At 42.9% G+C, this 23784-nt stretch overlaps 1 protein-coding gene across 1 annotated transcript in view; it reads right to left on the bottom strand.

The window, feature by feature from the left end:
* GPLD1 (glycosylphosphatidylinositol specific phospholipase D1) overlaps positions 1–23784 on the bottom strand; it is a 701308-nt gene that overhangs the window by 142943 nt on the left and 534581 nt on the right. The window contains exons 15-16 of the mRNA XM_069613627.1: positions 22670–22780; positions 17707–17781 (exon numbers count right to left, since the gene is read on the bottom strand). Of these exons, the coding sequence (XP_069469728.1) occupies positions 17707–17781; positions 22670–22780 (186 nt within the window). The remainder of the gene's footprint in view (positions 1–17706; positions 17782–22669; positions 22781–23784) is intronic.

The raw sequence follows: 23784 nt of genomic DNA, 5'->3' as shown, positions 1-23784 counted from the left end.
GCTCAACAGAGCTATGTAGGTCTGATCCCAATCCCCAACCAATATGGCGTTCAGTAGATGAAGCCTAGCCAGAAAGACCAGTTCATCACCTGGTACACAGCAAATGAACACAGCATATTTAGAGCTTGTTGTAAGTAAGATGTCAACATTTTTAGACAGGCTCGTAATTTGTTCAGGGACGGGATTATTCAAATGATCCATTGGGAAAAACCTATACAGGGTGGCTTACATGTGTCATACGTCATACGTCGATACTTTTAAAAGTATAACACTGGCTAGTTGTTGTATGCAGTTCTACAGACAACTGTACCTAAAGCCTGAAACAATCACGTTGCTGCCCCAGGATTCATGCCACAGGCTTCAGAAACGTTATTCCACAGCGGCAATTCAGTGACTATTATGCATAGCACAGACCAGGAACATCAAAATACAACACACCCTAACTGGCGGAGGTGAGAAACACTATGGTAAATACTGGTTGGACAGATATGCTTTGCTTCAGGGTGTGTAAACAGCCAAATGTCCCGAATGCTATCCAGCCTGGGGGTTCAATAAGCTCACAGGCACTACTTATGAGCAGTTGTATATGCTCACCCTGTTGAAACAGACTTTCCTAGCGAGTCAGGGTGTTTGCGTTGTCAGTATCTGGGAACATGAGTGGCACAAAATGGAGGAAAACAATCCAAAAGTGTGTCCTTTCTCTTAAAGAGAAGAAACTGTCCGAACCCAAACAATCCCATTATGCATTGTGCAGAGGTCATACACATGCTTTAAAATTACACCACCACATCTTGGAGGGTGAGCAGATACACTATCTAAATTTCACTAGTCTACGCGATTCCTAGTAATTTCCTCGAAACTGAAGCATCGAAATGCCACACCATCGAAACCAAAGCATTGTTTCCCAATGCATCGGCAGGCTTTCTTTTACATGTAATAGTGCCTTTCCATCTAAACCAGTCCATCGAAAATATAAATGGACGGGCTTTAATGGAAATGCACTTTTACATGTCAAAGATAGCATTTCAATGCATTTTTTTGTAACGTTAAAAAGTTACATGGAGCTGTCCAGTGCTGAAATTACGGCACTGGCCATCTCCTTGTAACGTTTTAATGTTTTTTGGGTATATTGGTGGATCCCCCAAACCCCCAACCCCCACACACACCCCCCAACCCTAACCCAAACCCTAATGTAACCCTTAATCTAACCTTAGCCGCAACCCTAACCCTAATGTAACTCTTAATCTAACCCTAGCCGCAACCCTAACCCTAGCCCCACCCCTAACCCTAATGTAACCCTTAATCTAACCCTAGCCCCAACCCTAACCCTAATGTAACCCTTAATCTAACCCTAGCCCCAACCCAAACCCTAACCCTACCCCCAACCCTCACCCTAATGTAACCCTTAATCTAACCCTGACCCCAGTTTCGATTATACCATTGAATTATAGTCAATGAAAAGGTAATTCGATGTTAGTGCTTTTCGCTGAATATAATTCGATAGTGTGGCATTAGATGGAATGGGTTTATACGAATTGACTAGGTACCGTCTACGTCCAGCCATGAACAATGCAAAACTATATCCCCTAGGACCTCCCAATATCATCTGTGACAATTTCTGAGATATAGACTAGTATTTTGGTTTGATCGAGTGCAAGGTCTATCCACCCCAAGACATTTACCTGTGCTGCCCTATAGAGCCCTATAGATATAATGGCAAGCTAATGTTTCCACTTTGTTGTACATGTGTTGAGACAAAACAGGCTGGGTGTAAGAACACGGATAAAGAGCGGATGCTGGCAGGCACTTGGGTTATAATTGAGCTACAGGCTGCTTTAAAATGCAGCTATTGACTGGGGCACATGCACAAGATATGGCATTTTAAAACAATCACCCTAGACCTGCTCTGTGGTTATATCCAGATGTTTCTCCGACAAAAACAAGAGGCCACTGGCTTTCTGTCATTGTGTGTGGACGATGCCACTAAACAGGCTCACGTGGATGATTATTACAAACACCAGCACATACATTTGCATATGGAACAAATCGAGGACAGCCCCGCTAGGGCAGCTGTTGGCAAAACAATGCCTTAATTCGCTATGGTCCAAGTTTGCACAAAGAGTTAATTTGCCAAACACAACCATCATCACAGACCCTGATTAGCTTCCGCCTTATTTATTCAATAATGCCTACGATGTGAGCAGCTGCATGTTCATAGATGATGAAGGGGCTTGTTTATGCTGGCGATACACTGAGGAATATCCAACAACTAACAATACTACTATATTCACAGCCGCATTCACAACCACTTGCGTGCACTTGAAGCTGTATGGTGTGATGGAGCAATTAAGAGAGGGTTCTGTATCGATAGTGTTATTCTTGTCAGCGCCCCCGGGATGTCAATCCGGCCACCGGCAATTATCTAGAGATCTACCTTCAGTGCTAGCCCTGACTAATACATTGTGGAGCTCATATCTGCAGGGCCTAAAACATACACGATACACCTATTGCACATCGCTTGGGACTGTCAGTATGAAAGTTAAAAGCTTAACGCTGAACGTTAGCCATACAGCTGACAACAATTTTCACAGTTTGAAAGATGTACAGTCATACAGACAGGGAGATGCGTGTAACAACACAAGGTCTATCACTGTTATGCAGGCGTATATCGTACGTGACAAAATGCAATGGGAGATTTGCACAAGTACTCTAAAGAAGACTCTCAGTATCATGTTTGATAAAAGGACACTGGCACCCGGAGGCTTAATACATCCCTACGGCTAATGATTATCAGGTGTTATGGGTGCCAGACTACAACATCCGTTTGCGTGTGTGCAAGCTGGGGCTACCTTCTGCAGCAAGAGTTATTTTGTCAGAAAACTTATAGAAAATGCACACACATTGCTGACTCACGCATCCACAAATATTGTCTGGCTGTACAGCTGCTGGCAGAATCTCTATACAACTGTACAGCACCAGTTTAAACGCCTCCGATTTGTAGAAGATTTGCAGGACAATCTCGATGATGATTACTTATTACCACCGAGCATGGTGAATATGGTCATCATCAACAATTTAATGACAGAGAGTGGTCAGAGCGCCAAACTAGAAAAAGCTTTTACTCGGTATTCGCGAAGTCATGCAGAACTTGTTCAACAAGGGTAAGAGCAACAGATCTAAAACACTAACGGCCAGTTATAGTGTTATTTAAAAACTCCTGTGAGAAGCCATGATAGCTCGATAGAATTATCTGGTCAAAATGCAATTCTTCATCGAGGCTTTTGAAGACGGACCAGTAAACCCAATGGATATCTGTTGGTTGATATAAAAACAACTACTCTAGACGATTATAGATTGCCCACCGATATATTCCCACCCAGTATACTCGCTGTCTACATCCCTAAAAAGGAGTCTAAAACCTTTAGAAAACACCCGTAACCACAGTATTGCGTCAGTAGTTTTTAGAGCTTTTAACATGTACTGTTTAAAATGTTTCTATATGCCACCACTCTGCAGCGCCATTATTTCAGAGATTGCCCAGAGCACTTTAAAGGGACATGTCTACCTGACACAATGCCAGGTTGTGGAATCAGAAAATACAATATTAAGGCTTTTACACCATGCAAAGAGAAATACACCGGCACGGGCTTGTAAAGATTCCCAGAATCTTTATTGCAATTCTGTACAGTTTACAAAACAAAGTACACAAATAGCTATTTGGCCGTCAGTACATCACAGAGACCACCAGCAGGGTTCAATGTGAGCAGTGAACAGGAATTGCTAGCTGGACATCAGCGTATTTATACAGTTTCTTTATAACGATGTCCAGCCTCCTACAAGTTAATCATGTACTGGGCTAGGGTCGCTCCAGGTTCATTTCTAATTTACATATCTCGTGTATGCGGTTTACCTTTTAATACATTTGCTAACAAACACTATTATTCTCAGGGTTTAACTTTACACTCTTTACACATTGCTTTAATACAGGTAAAACATATGTTTTGCATGTCGTGTTTAGATAGCGTTATTGTTCTTGTATACTTGTAGGTTAACATCGCTGATTCAATTAATCCCCTGATCCCGAGGTCAACAAAGGACAAGGTCTACATGACCCTAACATGTAGCCTGCAGGCAGGTTGGACATTAACGCTCCTACAAAGGTTGAAGAGGTTAAAGCAAGAACAAGAGAACACAGGTCGGCCATTTTAGGCCACAGGGTGACTTTGCACGATAAACTAAAATGGTGGCTTTAACCTAAAATGGAGGCTTGATTTACTTAAGGTCGAGACCTTGCAATACGGATTTCCTCGTAAAGCGACTGGGCCTAGGCCAACATATATAATGAGGATGAAACAATATTATATCAGTTTTAACAAAGTAAGTGTGTTGAAAAAGAAGAATGGTGTCATCAAGAAAATGGTTAATAAGAGTATATCAATATGGGACTAAAAAATAAAAATCTCAAAGGCTGGTGGATTCATAAGATCTCTCATAGGCATAGCTCTACCACTAATCACCAGATTGCTAGGGGGTCAGGGATGGAGCACACACACAAAATGTATTCGGTGGACAAGCACTAGTTAGAAAGCATGGCACCTGCTACCCCAGAGGATTGGGATATATGGAATGTTGCCACCATGTAGCTCGACTCAGAAATTAAGGATGTTTTAAACAGGTCTGATTTAATGGCTCATGATGAAGCGGCCTTGTATGCAGATATTCAGCATATGGGGACCACTCCAGTGGTGACGGTGCGCGATACAAATACCTTTAATATTAACATTAACATAAATACTTAAATCACGCCAAGCACAGCGATGCAGAAAAGAACACACATTATACATGCCAATTGGTGAATCTAACAGTGTGAAGGTTCCACAAGCAGCGGACCCTGTTGTGGCGGACATGGTGAATACACTTAGCCAGTGTTATAAACCTAATGTGTAACTACTGCTACATAAAGTGGAGCTTGAAAAGGATGTGACAGAGCGGACCGATATGGGAGAATTCATGTACATCGGTCGGGTTTTAAGAGGCTTGAACGTGTACGATGTAGTAAAGGGTACTACAAGTCGACAGACAACTTCTATAAAAAAATTCCCCCAGCAGCTGGAATGAGTTCATTAAAGTGGTTGATGATTTAAATATCTCAACATCTGTTGTAGCTAATGTTACCCAACAACACCTTTTGGAGAGGCTAAAAACTGTTGACCCCGCCACCCCACAACAACACCCTCCTATAAATACACCCAGGCCAGCCATCCCTATAAACAGATCCCAATCACCCAGTGCTGAAGTGAGGTGGCCTACCTGGGGTTTTAAAGACTCTTTACCCACCTCATGACGCTACTATGATGTTCCCCCCATATATACCTCTGAAGTGCCCCCAGAAGACATATAGGCCGGAATTGGTTGTCTGATTAATGTGAGCGACCCATTGTCTGTGTGTATTTTAAAAATGACTGTTTGCAGTATAACCAATGTCTTTTTTTCTTTCTGCATTATAAGGATTGTACACGTGTAATCAATGCCTTGTCTCCTTTCTGTATTAAATATGTATTTTTATAAATAAAATTAATAAAACGGACTGGTTATAATAACACATGACAATTGCTGATTCAAAAAAAAGTTATTTTATTCATACAAGAGAACACTAGATAGAACACACACAGCTGCATTTCTGGCACAGGGCAAAAGTCTACAAGATCTATACATGCCGGGGAATGTCTTATTTAAAAAAAATCTTGTCACCATTTGATCATTTTGCTTGCCTTTGTTTGAGTACATTTTTAAAACAGCTGACAGTGACTGCCATTCCAACATTTGGCCGATATAAAATATAGTGTTTTCCGCATGTAATAGCTTTAAAGTCTTTGACCGGCTTGGTGGTATAATGAAAATACTTTGCAATGCTTTTCACGTAATCCATTAAAATACTGGTGTATATGGGGTGTTGCGGGAAGTGTGCCAAGCTGTCAAACACTGTTTGCGTATCCCCCTCCAACCACAGAGCTATCCAATGCATTCCGTCCCGGGATTGTGGATCGGTGTTCACCACCAGGCTAACCGGACGGGTGCGGGATAGTTGTGTGGGGCATGTATTGCTGGCATACACACTGTGAAATGTTCACCGGGCGTGTCTATGGTTACGACACAGGAATCCTTTAATCTGCAGACTATCCAGTACATATATAAAAAATATGTTTGATCTTGATCTTGAGAGCTATCAAAACACTCCACACTAGAAGCGAATGCGTAGTTGCCAGGATTCAAACTTCAAACTTCATATGCGATCATAGGTTTCCACTCCTCAATAGGTTAAAATGGCCAGATTATGCATGTCTTACATTGAAGGCCAGTAGCGTGTAGCCGCAGAGATAGTAATTGCGTGGGAATGCAACCGCTGCATCAAACATGTGCTTCCCTGTAATAAACACCAGCCCCATTTACTCCCTGAATATGTTTAGAAATCCAAAGTTAGGGGAGTATGCTTTATCTGGGAACAAAACTCCATCCTTATTCAACGCTGCATAGTTCATGTTGTAGTCTTTGAAGTCAAAGGGGTTTTGAGCATACGTACCTGTGAGCGATGGAGTTTCAACAAACCCCATGATGATTATTTTGGCAAGATGCCCCAAGAAAAGATTGTCTTGACTGGTACCCCTTCTACCGGTAGGAATGCTGAAGACTTTAAGGGCCACCCTCTCAACAGGGTACATCACGTTAGATATGTGCAACGCCTCCTCATGTGCTAGTTTAATGGTTGAGGAGATGCTCACACGTTTAACGAACAAACTAGCCAATATGATGAGTAGCTTCTATAGTATCGACAAAAAGCGTCCGTGTTTCGGGATAGTTTCACTTTAAGATCAACGTTGTTAATCAATAGTTTGTCCTGGAAGAAAAGTTCAGAATGTTGATGTTCTAGTAAATAGAATGTTCTACTGAGTCTGGCGTAGCGGGCTCTCTTCACAAACCCTGTGTTCTCACTATCCAGAACAGTGGTGTCGAGCTGCCCCACAGTGTCTCTGTAAATGGGACAGGCTGGGAGCTGATTTTCCAAGGCATCGGGCCATAATTTAATATGCTCTCTATATATGCCCTGCAGGCATGCATATTATCACTCTGTTATCATTCGATCGCCCAGTGTTACGCCCATCTGGGTGAACACTGTGGATATGGGACATACAGTGATAGCCACTAGTGCGCCATCTGCAATGTTGTTTCTGTCAGCATTTGTAATTTTACAAACTAGATGCAGTAGTAGTGTGTCGTTGTAATCCAGATACATGTCGGTCGATCCCGATAGAAATTATTTTATGGACGCTAGTAGTGATAGTGCTGCCAGAGGCGACATCTCCATGGCAAAACTGTTCTCGATGCTGGTTTGAGTCGGCGGTACACTTAACAGATCAAGCTCCGATTTCACACGCTCCCTGGAAGACACGTGTAAGAAGGCTATTGTTCTTTAGACTATATCACTGCCCTTGTGTCATTAATGGGTAGCACGCTTCTTCTTAGTTTGGCGTCTACAGCAGGCCCTCAAGCTTCTTTTCTTAGCAGGTTTCGGTGTTCCACATAGATGGGATGTGAACCTTTTCCACTTAACACTCCTACGAGATCTATAAATGAAGCCTGATTTGTCCTGTCCCTTCTTTTTCTGTTTGGTGACACAATTGACAACTGCTGTTGTCACACTCCCCATGACATCTTTTGCAATACTAGTGGCAGCCATTTTCACGTGTGGTTTAGCTAGTTCAAAGCTGCTGCGTAGAAAGGCCATTGCATGTCTGCAGAGACTTCTAAAGATACCGCTGAGCCCTGCTTCACACATTACGGGGGCTCCCACTAAAGTATGGCTGATCGCTGTAGTGAGCCTGGGTCCTATATTTTTGCATATAGGCCCCCCCTTGGGCTCCCCATAGTTCATCAGCAAGGCCATTGTAACACTGTTTTAATAGTCTCTGAGCCGCTGGGGTCTGAAGTGCAAACGCAGCCAGATTTTTCCATTTTTTTAATGATACAAACTGTCCTTGATCATCTCTTATCTGGATGTTCATGATGACAAAATGTTTTTTCACAAACGGGGACCTTGTGGGTTTGCTGTATTGAATGTTCACAATATTGTTGTTGTTACCTCTGATCTCCATGGTTCTTAGTAATCATGCTTAGCTATCCCCCACCCTTTGATACTTCACTATATTGATTTAAAGCAGTAAACGGTAAAAACCCTGTTAATATCAGCTCAGGTATTTTGCCACGGTTCTACACTTCCAGCGTGCTGCACGGTTCCTACTATGTTACACAGTCTCCCCATTGTTGAAAACTTGATAAATGCATCCGGTCCCTGAAGAAAAACCTTCCGCTGGTGCATGTCTAGATTTAACACTGCATCAACATACTTTGGTATGGTTGATATGCTTTTTTTGATGACTCTGACAAGATCCTGTATATTTGGGTAATATCCCTCTGCAAACCATCCCAGTGAAAGCCTCTGCACGTTTGTTCATTTTATGATGAACATGGCTTCCCTGCTGCCTAAAGCATCCCACAAACTGACGTATCGAACTTCTGTGAGTGCCACAGTCCACTGTCCTTCCAAATTTACAGGTTGACCAGCTTCACTGTGACGTTGAATGTTTTGTTCTCTGGGAATGTATCTACAGAGGTGTTGCTGGGGAGCCTAATGTAAAACAGTGTAGACTCCATGACTTTCCCACTATATACATGGCCTTTAGAGAACTAAAGGCGTCCAGTCAACTGTTGAATTTCAGAGGCCACCCCGACCATTTCACTAGATATTGTTTCTAAGCTTCATGCCATTACTCGTTATAATCTTTTCTATTCTATAAATTCAGTATTGGTCTTTGCTGGCTTTCTGGATTTCCTCCCTATAATAAACACCTTGAACAGCTTCCCCTAGGTAATCAATTAGTATGTATAGATAAAGACCTTCCCGGAGAGCCACTCCATCTATGAAAAACATCTCATTGCTGTAGTTCTGCTCATACCCCTTTGTAAAGACGCCTTCAGTTTCAAGATCTGCATGTGATCAACCCTTTTAACAGGAGTTTGTGTCTCCTTTTCAAAAAGTCTTTTGGCATACAGGTTTTTCCATACCACAAGGAATTCAGGGGTGTTACAGCTATTGGGTGGTTTTAATAGATCTATTGCGCATGTTGTTATACACATTTATACACATTTATAAATGCGGCTAACACGTCCACATATCTACAGGTGTTTTGAGCTGTGAAGAAATGGCAGATCGCTGTTTGGATAATACCTTCTATGAAAACGGAGCGGCTATAACTTGGGAGTGTGTTATGAAATGATACACCTTGTGTTGTTTTAGAAGGGTCTGTAGCGGTTTATTTAGTAACTAATTGCTGGCATCAGTGTTTAGCTTCGCGGGTACTCGCATGCTGTTAAATATGCCATTGCTACACTGGGACCCCTCTTGTATTTTAAGGCCTCAACATAGGCGTATTTTGACAGAACATTGATGATGGATAGGATATAGCGGAAGCCATCATTGGCCCCCTATAACTGGCTTATATCCAGAAGATCGGCCTGCCATTGTTAATCAATATCAGATACCACTGTGATTCGTCATTTAAAATGTTTTTGGACCAGCTTGTGTAGTGCGTAAAGCCACGTCTTGACAGCACTCTTTGACACATTCTCACATCAATTATCATTTTTTCGATACAAGATTTCCCCACCTACATAACTACCAACACCCCCTTCATCGTAATATATTTTGAACAGTGGGTCATGTTCACCCCATTTCCATTAGACATGAGGACACAACTATGTTTTACAAACAATAGATTCTTATTAATATTAATATTTTACACCATCAGATTTGTATTAACATTTACACCATCAGACTTGTATTCACATTGAATAGCTGGCATTATCAGCTGCTGTACAGTTATTAATCAGGCTACAAATTGTGCAGCATGTGCAATTAGCTGATATACACACTGTTGGTCACTGCGTTGATAAGCAAACATGCACAGCATAGCGGTGGCTGATAGAAATTCATAAAGCTCCCTATCAAACAACCAGTGTCCTTTAACAACTCAGAAATGATTTTGCATGTTGTACACCTTCAGTCTCAATGAAAGTCCTGCAGGCAGCCTTTAATCGTCAAAACCCCCTTCGAAGCGACTTTCCCAGTAGGTGTCAACTGTAGGGGGGCGTCTGGTGGAACATATGTTTGCACCAAATAGAACATTGTTACATTCATGTATATATGCCTACAATGGGGTTTCCAGATAACACAACATCCTTGGGGACCTACTGTGTAGATGCTCTTTAAGTAAAGCCAGCAATAATTGCTGCACACATCCACTGGTGGGTTTCACATTAAATTAACAGATTTTCAACAGGTGTTAATTTTGTATTTTGTGCAAATAAGCGTAAATAGATGTAAATTATCTACATTCTCAATCTTCATAGGTCGGTTTACGGGGCACCATGGACATTGCTCTGCTATACTGGCTTAGACATACCTTATCCCCCACTTACAAACCATTTTTTCAATTATACTTCTAACACACATCAGACACCCCCATCTAAACTGCTTCATTTTCAAGACAGGCGTATATGACACTTGTATAGTCCCTAATGTTTTAGACACACATTGTCCCGTCCCTTTCCAAAAACAAAGCTGGGTTGACAGCTGTATTAGATGCATCATTTTTACCAGAGGTTTAAGGCTCACCATGTAACAATTTACGTAACTATTCATCTGTGTAGGATATTTCCAAACATTCATGAGCATCTTGCTGTGAATAGTCAATAGTCAATTTCTATGCCCGGTGCATCATCTGTAAAAGTGTTGTTTTAAACACATTTTCACCACCATAGCTGTGAAACCCACAATGGCTAGAATATCAACCCAGGTCAGAACTGCTATACCTGCATCGACTTCAACACCATCGGTGTCCATTAACGAAATACATTGCTTACAGAGGCTATTATCATAATTCCCTGAGTTTATTTGATTTGACAGTGTCTGCTACATCTTGACTCTCCTCATTGTCATCTTTTTTATCAGTTAGAGGCTGTAGACAAAAACAGAAACACATGTTTTTAATGCCGGGTTAGGTGTCACACCCCTAGAATATACAAACAACTGCTTTAAAAATATATCCAACAGTTGAGGCCCAGTCCGATATCCAGGCTCAATGACCCCCATGTTTCCTGAAGGCCCATGGGGTCGGGGTCACTCTCTGTCACTATAATGGCATCATTCTGCATAACCATGGATTCATATCGCTGTCCTTAGGCTCCATTTCACTTGAACATGATTGCATAGGCTCCATGCCCAGGGGCTGCTCAAGAACCATGTTGTCACTCCAGGTAGCCATTTCCAAATTAGCCGTGGCTATGGGTGTATCTGCATGAATGTTTTGAATGAAATCTCCAACAGACCAACCCAAGACACTGGCCATGAGTGGTGGCTCACTGAGCTCCTCGCCTTCACAGTCCGCCATCGAATCCTGAGAGTCCTCCATTGCATCAAAGTCTGTTGCATCCTCCCATAAGATAATAAGGTGTATAACTATCATATTAGAATTGCCAGAGCTGCCATGAGCTGTTTTCTTCTAGTCATAACTGTACCTGTTCATAATTACAGTTTCCTTGACACCACACACAAATGCCCCTAAACATTTTTTTCAAGTCTGAAGAGCGCATGTTTTTCAAGGCCTACAATTTTAGGTCTATATCAATGCTGTGAGGCCTTCCCCTAACACTGTCCATAGGCATATAGATATTTATATTAAATGCATTGGTATTCTCATCAAGTTTATATAAAATGTATATAAAATGTACATTATTTTTTTGGGGTGCAATCAAATGTATTGGGACTCAACTACATCTTTATCTATGTCCTATATCGGGGTTGTTTTCAACTTTATATAAAATATTTTGCGGGTCAATTACAGTGTTTAGGGTTTCAATAAAATGTACAGGGGTGCAGGGGTGTGGGAAAAGGGCGGGACTACCTGTCAACTGAATGCTTGATGAAAGGTATCCCACCATACTACTAACCACATATGCTGATTTGGGCAGCCTCACGATTTGGATGAGGTAGGAGGGCTCTCCTTCTCGTTAACAGAGGTCATGGGGGTCATTACAAGGTTGCTGGTCCGGTAACAATGGTGCCGGTAAGCTACCGGCACTGTTGATACCACACCAGCAAACTACAAGTTCTGTGGGCGGGTGCCTTTCCACCCACCAGGTCGACCCGGGAGGCGGAACGGCACCTGCCCGCATACCTTGACAGATGCACCGGCACCATTCATGAATGGTGCCGGTGCATCCGTACTCCCCATTCCCATTGAGTCCTATGGGAATCAAATTGGAATGGGGAGTAATATTTTTCGGCGCCCGACAATGGGCAATTACAGGGTCCGCTGGGGCTGTAATGCCCTGGTAAATCCTCATTGCCGGGCGCTGGAAAAGAATTACTCTGGTGGCAGCCGTGCTGTTTTTACCGGCATAGCTACTGCTAGACTCAGAATGAGGCCCCATATATCCTCTCCCATGTGAGGAGAGCCACAGAGAATTTTAGAGGAGATTCTGGGTCTCAGTGTAAGGAGGGCTTTCCACATTCCGAGCCCTAAATGCAAACACATCCTTAGATAATTATTTATATGGAAAAGTGACTTACTTGTAATCCTATTCCTTCATCATGTGTATCTTCATTAATATTCATAAACAGCTGACTAGTTTCATGTATGTGTGGGATCTCAGAACACGTTTATATTAAAACACGTTTGTGTTAAATTGTACAGATACATATCAATGTTCTTATGTGGGTAATATTACTGTTGTCTAGGGCTTGGATGGGTATATGGAATGAGTGAGGTCAGAGAGAATGCTGTTAAAGTGTTGATCTATGAGTGCTGGAGTGTTGGTGTACAGAGGTTCCAGCCCAGGCAGTTGGAGAGATCAAGCCTGGGTGATGGGAGCCAGTGGGTCTTCCTATGTAAAACCTTAAAGTAACTTGTACATAAGGAATAAATGAGCGTACTTGAGTTGTGATGACAGAAGCTCTGTTCTAGTTGGTATGCAAGGGCTGAGAGATTGTAGAAAAGGAGACCTGCCATTCAGGTGTCCGCCTGTTGCAGGAGTGTCTGCCAGCATCATGCTGTTGTTGGATAAAGAAGAGGAACGCAATGACAGTGGTAGTACTCGCATTGATGCAAAGGGTGCTGAAGCTTACAAGATGAGTTGCTGATGCATATTTCACGTATGTTTCACATGAACTTTGTTGTACTTTTTATCTAGTGACATCCTCTGCTAATCAGATGATGAAGTTTTCAAGATGTGCACAGAGTTCGCAGAGGCTGCACTTGTTTATTGTGATGTATAGTGTGAATGACTTTAACTAGGAAGGTTAGTTATAACATTTTGAGGACTTTTCAGCTTTAAATACATCATTAACGGCAAGGACCTTTGGTAATGTAGTGTCAATAATTGGGAACAGAGGCAAGAAGTTGGTCTACCTAAAGTATGTGTAATATGCATCTTTATGTGTGGTATAACTGCACCAGGTCTCTGAGTGTATCTTTAACTTTTTGAGGATTTGCAGGTGTAGAGCTGCATGAGCACCTATGGACCTTTAGTAATCTGTGTTAAAAGCGATTCAGAACATGTAGTGCTTTGGTAGTATTCATTAGGATTACATAGAGTCAACAAAGTTGTGATGTGAAGTACAGAGTTAACTGTTTTGAGGATGTTTGCATTTCATTAGGTTTATTCGATGAGAAACATCCATCAAACACAAACATTGCAAGGTATAAAAACCTTTATGATACAGCATAAGGATATACAAGTTAGAACAACCAATTTAAAACCTTTAAACAAACACATTAAAACCTTAGGTGTCAGAATAGTAAAAACAAATTCTATCCCTTTAAAATCCCCTGAGGATTTGCAGATTTAGAGCTGTGGAAAAAACAGCTATGGACTTGTAGGATCTTGCATGTTTAAAGAGTTAGTGAACATGCAGTTTTAAAGAGTTGATGTTTAGCGCAGAGTTACTATTTTGAGAATTTGCAGATTTAGAGCTGCCTGAAACAGCTTTGGACTCCTAGGAAATTATAGCAAAAGGTTATGGAGTTGCGTTATTGGTGAAGATTAAGAGACTATGGGCTCTATCACAATCTTGGCGGTAAATGCGCCGGGATACCGCCAATGCAAATTGCGTTACCGCAACTTGGTCTGGTGCTATTAGCGCTGGATTGCGAGTCGCGGGGGCTCAGGCTGGCGGTAAGTTCCCATTCCCTTTGGGTCCATTGGCGCTAATAGCGCCACAAATCGGTGGAAAGTTCTGAGATTTACCTCCAGCAAAAAGCGGAGCAGTAAGGTGGTGGAAATAGCATTACCACCGCATTTTTGCTGCTCCGCCCAACCTGTGATGACCCCCTATATATGGGTCTCATTACAAGCTTGCTGGTGTGGTATTATAGTACTGGTTTAACTTTTCCTCGCATGTTACCGCACGGGCCAACTACAAGTTTGCCAGTGAGTTGGCCGGAATTACCTCCTACTGAGAGCTGGAGGTCATTCCACCATCCCACTGGCAAAAAGAGCCTGTATTACAACCGATAATACCTTTGGACATCTTGAAGACCACTTTATTTAAAGCATTGATTTGGAAGTCCGAGCCTACTTCAGTTGAAAAATGATGATGTGTTGGGACCCGTGCCTGGTCTTTAAAATAGCATTTTGTACAGAGAAAGCATTGTAATTAGGTTGGCCAGTGCAACGCTGATGTTATGGCTTTACATCTTGTACAGTTTACATTTGCCTCTTAGAAACGAGTCACTGATCCGGCAATCCTTAATAAAATTGCACTTGCCTCAGTGCAAGTGCGGTTGGTAGCTACACTTAAAATAAACTCACTTGTTATTGTAGAATTTGTGAAGTTAACAACAGGATGCTATTATTCCAGACCCATACATCCAGGTCTGATCAATACATTGTTTCATATTATCAATAATGAATGGCTAATAATTTTGAATCAAATAGAAACACTACAAATCAGGGATATTTTGATATTAGCTTATGATTGCTGGGTATACTGTATTCTGAATCGAATTTGCTGTGTATATCCAAGAAAGGGCCTGTGCCCTTAACGCCCTATCAATGTCAAACATTCTTGGAGTTAATGCACAGCACCTTGCTTAAAACGTCAATGCTTAAATCAAGTCTTAATGATCGTTATATAGCAAAACCATTTCAATGTATTAATCAAATTGATATTTATTTACCTCATTGTCAGCCAATTGTCTACACGTGTTTATAGCCTTTGGCTCTTCCTCATGGCAAGTCTACTTTGATTTGGTGATGTTAGTATTAGCTGAGTTTTAGCATATTACATCAGAACATAAATTGTGTAATTAATAATATATGTATATGTAAAACGCTTAGGTAGGTTTCCGTACTCAGTTGATGGAATTTTTCAGTGCCCTTCCACTTCAACAACAGCTATCAATTTAACAAGCAATTTATCAGTGTTATATTGCCCTCTCCTGACCGAATGGCAAAGTGCACCACTGTGTGTACTTCCACTTAAACAACAGCTATCATTTTAACAAACAGAATGAGCACAGTTCTACGCTGTAACCTCCACCTTCCACTATCGCAAACATTCAGAAAAATTTCAAGCTACTTCTTTCCACTTCACTTCACACAGGGCACGGCGGTTCCAGTGTTAAGGAACAGTTAATTACCGCTCAACATTTCAGTCCCTGAAGAGCAAAACGCTGTAGGACGAATGCCTCCTCTTGAGCTAAAACTGAAAGTATGTGCTGCAATCTTATGCCATCACAGGGACACTGCACTGGAACAAGGTTGACAATTACGTGTCTACAAAGACATATCATAGAAGACCGTGTAATCGATTGATTGAACTTAGATAATGTTCTTATACCGTGTATACCTGTCATCATATCTGATACAAATATGCATTTCAAATTCAAAAGAAGACAATTTCCCATACATTTAGCCTTTTCAATGACCGTTAATAAGTCACATGGACCTACGCCCCCTTCCTTGAAGCGATGGGTGGCAATTCCGATATTTAAGAAGGGGGACAAAAGTGACCCTATGAATTACCAACCAATATTGACCTTTCAGATGTGCTAGAACGATATATGTTATGCCAGGAACAGCTAGTTAAATGGATTTCACTTAGCATTGTAGTGTTGCACACCAGCTTCTAATGCACAATGTTAGGTAATGTAGAGCTACAAGCAAATACATATTGTACAGATACATAGAGGTAGGGTCGAACAGCATCAAGTATGCCCAGAAATATTAATTTGTATACAACACAAATGTTGGGAAGGAGAGAGGGTCCTCCCACCCCCTAGGTGAAACTGAATGAGAAATAAACGCTAAAACAGCACATCAAGGGAGCAGGGGGGTGCACATAGAGGAGGGTGCACAATTGCCTTAGTGCATGTATTACAAGATATATGTAGGTGGGGGTGTGAACACCATCTTGGAAAACAGCAGCCGTCTTCGAATTTAGGGCCAAGCGCGGCAAACAGCATTATGTGTATTCATATTAGACACCTCGCATGAGCTCGGACACCACCCCCATCCTGGCCAGGTTTCATCCATACAACCCTCCATTGTCCAAGAAGTTACAGGCCCTCGCGCCCTAGGAACAATGCGCCTTGCAAGGTCATGAGAAGGAAGCAGAGCGTCTCTTGGCAGTACCATCCCACGGAACAGATAGCAAGGCCCTCCTGCCCCCAACGATCCCCACATAAGAAACACAGCTTTGCAATGATTTTATCCTGAGATCCCTGCATGCCACAGGACCATCCAAACCCAGACCATCAATCATACATTTTTTACACCCCTCGATCGATCACTGGGATGAGAAGGCAAGGCTATCATGCCTTCACAAATGGGTCACTTGATTTGTGCAGCGAGGTGCAAGGTGGCAACAAACTATAGCCAAAAACGAAGGTGGAGGACCTTGGGAGTTGCTGATCTGTCTGGGAAATGAGTGGAGCATGGAAGTTAGTGAGACCTCTGCCCTCCCCCCAAACTCACCTCTGCATCTGCCAGGTGCACAGTTACTACGTTAAAATAACATTGTTTGTGTTAGTAGCCAATGCATTACTAGGCCAACTTCACCGCGGATGGAGATGGACAGATGAAGCTGGACCAATGGCCTGGCATCCCATATCGAGCTGGCCCTACATGCTTAGGGATTTCCCAATTAGGATTGTCGAATTGTACTATATTTGATTATGTCATCAGTGATGTTGTTTGTGCGTATAATGTGCTGCACGTGCCTATGGAGACCAGAACGTTCGGCGACAGCAGAGTTCTTTTCTGACGCACTTTTACTTTGTAGAAATAAATACGTTATCCTTGCAAGTGTGTCTTGGGCCTTTCACCCTAGCGTGCTATATTTTTTCTGGTGTGAGCGTGCAGGGTCATGCCTACACATACAACAAAGATTTACCATCCAAATTCTCAAAATCATTTAAATACATGATCAGGTAACAAATATTGATTTTAATTTCTTATATTGCCCGGAGTCAAAACTCGTTTTTTAATAGATAAAACTTTGCATGTGCATCCACTTCCAATAGAAACACATTTGAAACTCAAGAAAGAATGCTTGCCCAAAATGGACACTTACTCTATCCGTAGACTTACCCTGCATACAATGGTAATATTAGGCTGGGACGGCAAACACTTTCCTTCTGAGCCAAAATATACATACACAGAGCCCTGTAAAATCAAAACAAATATTACCACGAAATATACAGGTAACAGGCAACGACATTGATAGGCCATATAATAAGTGAATACTTCTCCAAATTCATATTTAACTAGACATGCATATCCTTTTCTTAGGGCGTCTCAGCTTTTCTTTGCATTTCTACATCATTAAAGTATGCTTTTGAGGGCTATAATGTGTCAATAAGCCACGAGACAGCGGGCCAATACCGCCCCAGGTAATGCCTCCGGGGCCCGTAGTTAACAAGGCGCCGGGGGCATTACCCTGGGCAGTATTGGTTTGCTGTCGAGGGGCTTATAGCTATTAGTACCCCAGCCCGTTAGATGGGGGTACTAATAGCATTTTTTTCTGCTCTGAAACTCTGCCGTGTTTTGAAACAGAAAAAAAAAAAGTCAAATAAAAGGCCCGCCGGGAAAGGGAAAACGTAGTCCGTTTTCCCTTTCCATGGCGGCCATCGGGAGCGGGCGCACCGGGAACATAAGTGTTCCCAATGCATTCGCTCCCGAGAAAAGAAGAAAAAAGAAGGTAAGTGGGGTTGGGAGGGCAGGGAGGTGATAGTTTGTAGGGGAGGAGGGTGGAGGGTAAAAAACCTCACCTGAGTCCCCGGCAAGGGACGAAGGCAGCCTCCAGCTATGGGGAGACTCGAAGCAGGGATTGCCCCGTTTTCAGCCTCCTCTTTGGCTAAGGGGCCACCACGCCCTCCGCTGGGAACAAAAGGCAAGTAGTGCGTGCAAGGGATTCCCGGCCTGGTAATTCCCCGGCGAGGGCCAATCACATTGCTTGTTGCATTCTGGTTCACCCTTGCCGGGTACTAATTACTTACTAACTAAGTCGTTTTTTATATAGCGCCACTCTCACCCAAGGGTCTCAGGGCGCTTACAGAGACAAAAACAACAAGAAACAGATAGGTTCAGATAAGGGGATTAGAAGGTCATTTTGAATCAAATGACAGACAATGTCATAAAAAGAGGCAGGAGTTTAAGGGGCAGAAATCAATTTTATCCTTCAAACAGAAACATCTTCAAACACTTTCTGAACTGCTGTAGAGTTGCACATTGTTTCAGATGAATTGGGATCATATTCCAATTTTTTGGGCCCCAGGCTGCAAAACTTGCTCTGCCTAGTTTTTTTGTGATCGTGCGTGGTTGAGTCAATAACATCTGGTTATTAGAATGTAAACTACGTTTACGTGTGGCCATTTTTTATCTGCCGTAAGGTATTCTGGAGCACTACCTAGTAAACATTTAAAGTCTATGGGGGTCATTACGAGGTTGGAGGTAACCATGCTGCAATTTGCGTCATGGTTACCTCCTTACCGGGTACCAGGTCCGGGTTCCTCAAATGAGGACTTACCGGACCATTCCAACCTTGGAGGACCTGGTAATTCCTCATTCGAGGAACCCGGATCCGGTACATCCCCATCCCCATTTGAGCCCCCATAGGACTCAATGGGAATGGGGAGGGAGCTAACAATGGGCCCGTTACTAACGGTGCCCGTTGTTAGCTCCGTGGTCTGCTAGCGGGACCCGCTAAGGGCACCTGGTTTTACCAGGTGCCCTTAGCGGGTCCCGCAAGCAGACTCGTAATAGGGCGGTAAGGGGTTAACGGCGCTGGCACCATTACCGGCGCTGTTAACCCCTTACCAACCAGCTCGTAAGGACCCCCTATAACTAGCCCCTTATGGCAGTTAATGCTCCTCTCCCATGTTATTGGCCTGAGATGCAGACTGAGACTATTGTTATAGTCTCCTCACTGTTGGGCATTAAAATCCAGTTTAGTCTGAGACAGACTATTTAAGCATTAGCACCAAATGGGGTAGGCAATGGTGGCCATTAGGTGACTGAAGACTCTGATTTAGCAGGGCCAAGCAAATCAAGGCCAGTGAAGGAGGGCTAGGGTACCTAATGTCTGCCAATTCCCACCCTGAGCGTCATAATGCTTTTAGTTCCTGGTGTTGGAGCAGTGGAAGAAGGGGCGAGTAGGTTTGAGAGGAACTTACTCTTGCGGCATGCCACATTACTATGTGAGCACAGCAGATGCAGGAAAGAGGTAGGCCAATGCATGCTAAGTGTGCTGTGGTGAGAAAGGGTGGCCATCAAAAAGAGATTGATAGTATCACACCGGGAGCAACAAGGCTCTAAGGTGGGCCACAGAGAGAGGAGAAGGGGCAAGAGAACGTAGACAAGCACGGCAGGCACCAATGGTCTTCTGCATGGCCGGGCCATATGGGAAAGAGAGCGTCCAAGCAACTAAGGGCAAATAGTGCCCAGAATCACCTGTTGCTGATTGGTTGAGTCTTGTTGAAAGTTCTGGAAATTGTGCTAAATGTTATTAGGTCATTCGTCCTATTGAGGATAAAATGCTGTGTTTAAAACAAGAAGCCGCAAAAAAAAACATTATTATGTGGGGAGAGCAGACTTACACCATTAATTATTGCCCTGTGTTACTCCATTATCTGCAATAGAACTGCCAACAAGCCACTGTTCAAATTGTGATCTCCGAGAGTGCATGGCATCTTCAGATTTCCAAAGTGGTATGTGCTGCTGTTGCTTCTGCAATGAGAAGCTATCAGCATGTGCTGGTCAATTCCTCTCCCTGCATACACAGAGCTCTCTGTGCTGCATAAGAGTACTACTTTTAAAATAAATATATAAAACTGCAAATTTTATTGAGGAATGCGTAACACTATACTTACCACTGTAAGGTTCATATTACATTTAACCCAGTTTAAGGTAGGTACAAAACAGAACTATTATTACAGTCCACACCTCGACAATAATACCTTTGCACACATGGCATATTTTCAGTCGAGCACTCACCCACTAGGACAGCACATTGGGAGAAGAATAATACAATAGACCACCCAGAGGGAAACAGCGCACACAAGCTTGGAATGTACAAATGGTGAAATCTAGCAAAATAGTCTTTCAAGGCAGGTCAGGTGTGCTCAAAGTCTGCAGGAAGATCCCATTGCTGTTACCATTATTATTATTATGGTATTTATTGAGCACAGACCTAGCTTCGGAAAGCAGCGTAGGGCTTTACAATCTTAGGGGGGAAGAACATGGTGAGATAAGCAAAGAAACAAGGGAGTGGAGAGCAAACAGTGGAGGGGGAGGGCGGGCAGTTTGTTAACAAGGGATCTGCAAGCAATCAGGTGAGGAAAGAGTGGGGATCAGATCACCCAGTCTCAGGCATGGTGTGGAGTGGAGGGTGTGAGGACTTATGTGTTAGGGTGGATCCTGGGAGGATCTCTCCGGTAACATCAGACTTTTTCTCTTGCAGAAACGACGAGGAGATTCTGAACGCTGTCATCAACGTTCAGGCGGTTGGTCACTTTTCATAGTTTCAGGATTTGTTATTTGACCACAAGCAATGGCCTGTGTACCCATTTTCTGATAGGTGGGAAAAGACCTGAGGGCCATAGAGAAGGCGTTTTCAGTATAGAGACATGACCTCTAGCTCTGGTCATTGCGATTAGGGCCTCCGCTTTTCTTAAGAGCATAATATATGGTGTATTTCCTTTATTACATGTGAAGCAGCAATCATTTGGTAGCAATTGACAATGCAAGATGCTTTGAGATCCAATACCGGCTGTGGTGCAACATTGTTGCAAGCATCTCAAATTCAGACCTTATTTCACTTTTGCATGGCTGGAAGAGTTCTGAGCCCATTGTTGCTCGATACGGGGAGTCCCAGGACTCGTACACTATTTGCCTTTAATTTCAGGCTTACTCAAGCCTTCTTCCCGTGTGCCCAACAATCTTTAAAGAGTTGAAGGGGAACCTCGAACAGGAGAAGAATGATGAAGGCAAGCTGTAGGATTGTGGATTTCTGAATGGGAAACTGAAGTTAGGACAGTGAATCGATTTACAAGACTGCCTTATCTACCGAGCTTGTGGCAATGCAATGTAATGTGATGTCAAATGATCTTGTGTAGTGCCCTTCTCCCATTTTGGTGGCGCTGCTGCAATTGGCTTTCGAAGGGGTTGGGACTGAAGGAGACGCAGATACAAAATCTGTGCTGTTGTTGGGTGCTGTAGGAAGGACCCGAATCCTAAGTGACGCTCTAGTTCTACAGGTGTGGTGATGACAATGGGGTAGGTGTTAAATCGAGACACGAGTACCCAAGTTTTGATACATTTCAACGCTTTGGGTTTGGATTGGTGGAAATGTGGGGGGCAGGGAGGTGGAGCTAAGGACGTGCGCTTCGACGTAGCTCCATTAATGTTGGCGTGATCAGTGTAAATCATTTGAGATCTCTGGGTGGGAGGATTTGTGTGCAGTATAAGGTTGTAGGAGATTCTAGGGTTGAGTCGTTAAGTGGAGGAGAAGAGGGGAGTAGACAAACGAGGGGTAGAGTGTGGAAAATGAAGGCATTGGGCACCATCCAATTGTGAGGTAATAGGGCAACATCTGTCAAATGATTAGGGCAGCCTGGTAGATGTTTGTGATATTACTGGTTTGATTATATTAAGGTTGGGTGGAGTCCAACCCAAACAAGTCTGTTTTCTAATAATCCTTCAGGCGCAAGTTTGTGCAGGTTCAATTTCATTAAGTTTGCGAGGAGCCTGCCCCAAAAGAATCTGTTGTCCAATAGTCTTTTTGCTGTGAGTTGTTTGTGTTGGTTCAGTTGGTATGGAGTTTCTCCAGCAGGTTTACGTTGGTTTGGGTGTTGATGCTGGTCCCATTAAATAGACAGGTATTCACTGCTTCCTGGAGCTCAGATGGTTTTCTCTTGTAGTTTTCAGAAGCAAAGTGTTGAAGGATATGTACATAATTTCTACCTTAGAGCAGGTTGCGTCATTGTAAAGTTTCATTTCGTTTAAAACCACCACAAAAAATAATCAACACAAATATCCGTCTATCATGTCTTACTGTGTAGGTGAGATGCTGTGATCCAGCAGATGGTACCCCAACAACAAGATCCATTATTCCATCATCATTGAAATCCAACGCTGCCACTGCAGAACCAAAGCGGCCAGAGGGCTGAAAAACATGAAGGAATGTTTTATGCATTTTATTTTTTATGGTGTAGTTTCCCCCACACTATGCTTGCAAAACAGCTCCAATAACAGCCCTAAAGTGGAAGTGTAAATGCTACAGATGTTTGCGGTGTCCATTATATACTCCAAAGCAGGGCTTTGAGTGGGGTAAGAAATCGAGGGGGGGGCTCATTTGGGGGCGTGGCTTGTGGGACGGGCGTGGCCTAAAAAGTACGCAAATCGTAGGGTATACACACAAATATATATAAATGTTATATATTTGTGTGCCTACCTTACTATGGTTTGTGTCCTATGCAAGCCATCTTTTCTAAACATAGAAATATGTAACATATTTCTACGTTTATAAAAGATGGCTTGCAAAGTACACAAACCATAGTAAGGTACGCACACAAATATATAACATTTATATATATTTGTGTGCATACCCTACGGTTTGCCTAGTTTTCAGGCCATCTTTTTTAAACATTTCAGGTTTATAAAAGATGGCTTTGAACAGGGGAGTTGCTAGGTCTGGAAAAGACCCGGGGCTACGCTGATGTCGGAACTGTTGGGACTGGGGGCTAGCTAGTCTTTTGGCTGTAGCTCCTGAGATTCTATCTGGGGCTACAACCAAAAGATCAGGGGCTATAGCCCTCCTAGCCCCACCCTAGCAACGCCCCTGGCTTTGAAAGTACACAATTCAAGCCATCTTTTATAAAGCTTTGACTTCGGACAAAATTGTCCGTCGGCAAAGGCTTCAAATGTGTACTTTCGAAGCCATCTTTTATAAACCTCGAAATATGTCGAAGAATCCCCAGGTTCACCGAGGGTTAAAGACGCCTCGGCGACCTGGGGAAACAAAGGGACAGTAACTGCCTCTGGTGACCTCTCGCGCGAGGGGTCACCAGATGCAGTTACTATGACTGACGGAAGTGGCAACCAGTCACAGTGTCGCTGTGGTTGGCTGCCACTTCTGTCAGCTTGCCTGACTTCCTTGCAGGCACATCA

This window comes from Ambystoma mexicanum, chromosome 5p (genome assembly GCF_040938575.1).
Source record: "Ambystoma mexicanum isolate Mex_15411 chromosome 5p, UKY_AmexF1_1, whole genome shotgun sequence".
NCBI lineage: Eukaryota > Metazoa > Chordata > Amphibia > Caudata > Ambystomatidae > Ambystoma > Ambystoma mexicanum.
This window is presented reverse-complemented; position numbering and strand designations above follow the sequence as displayed.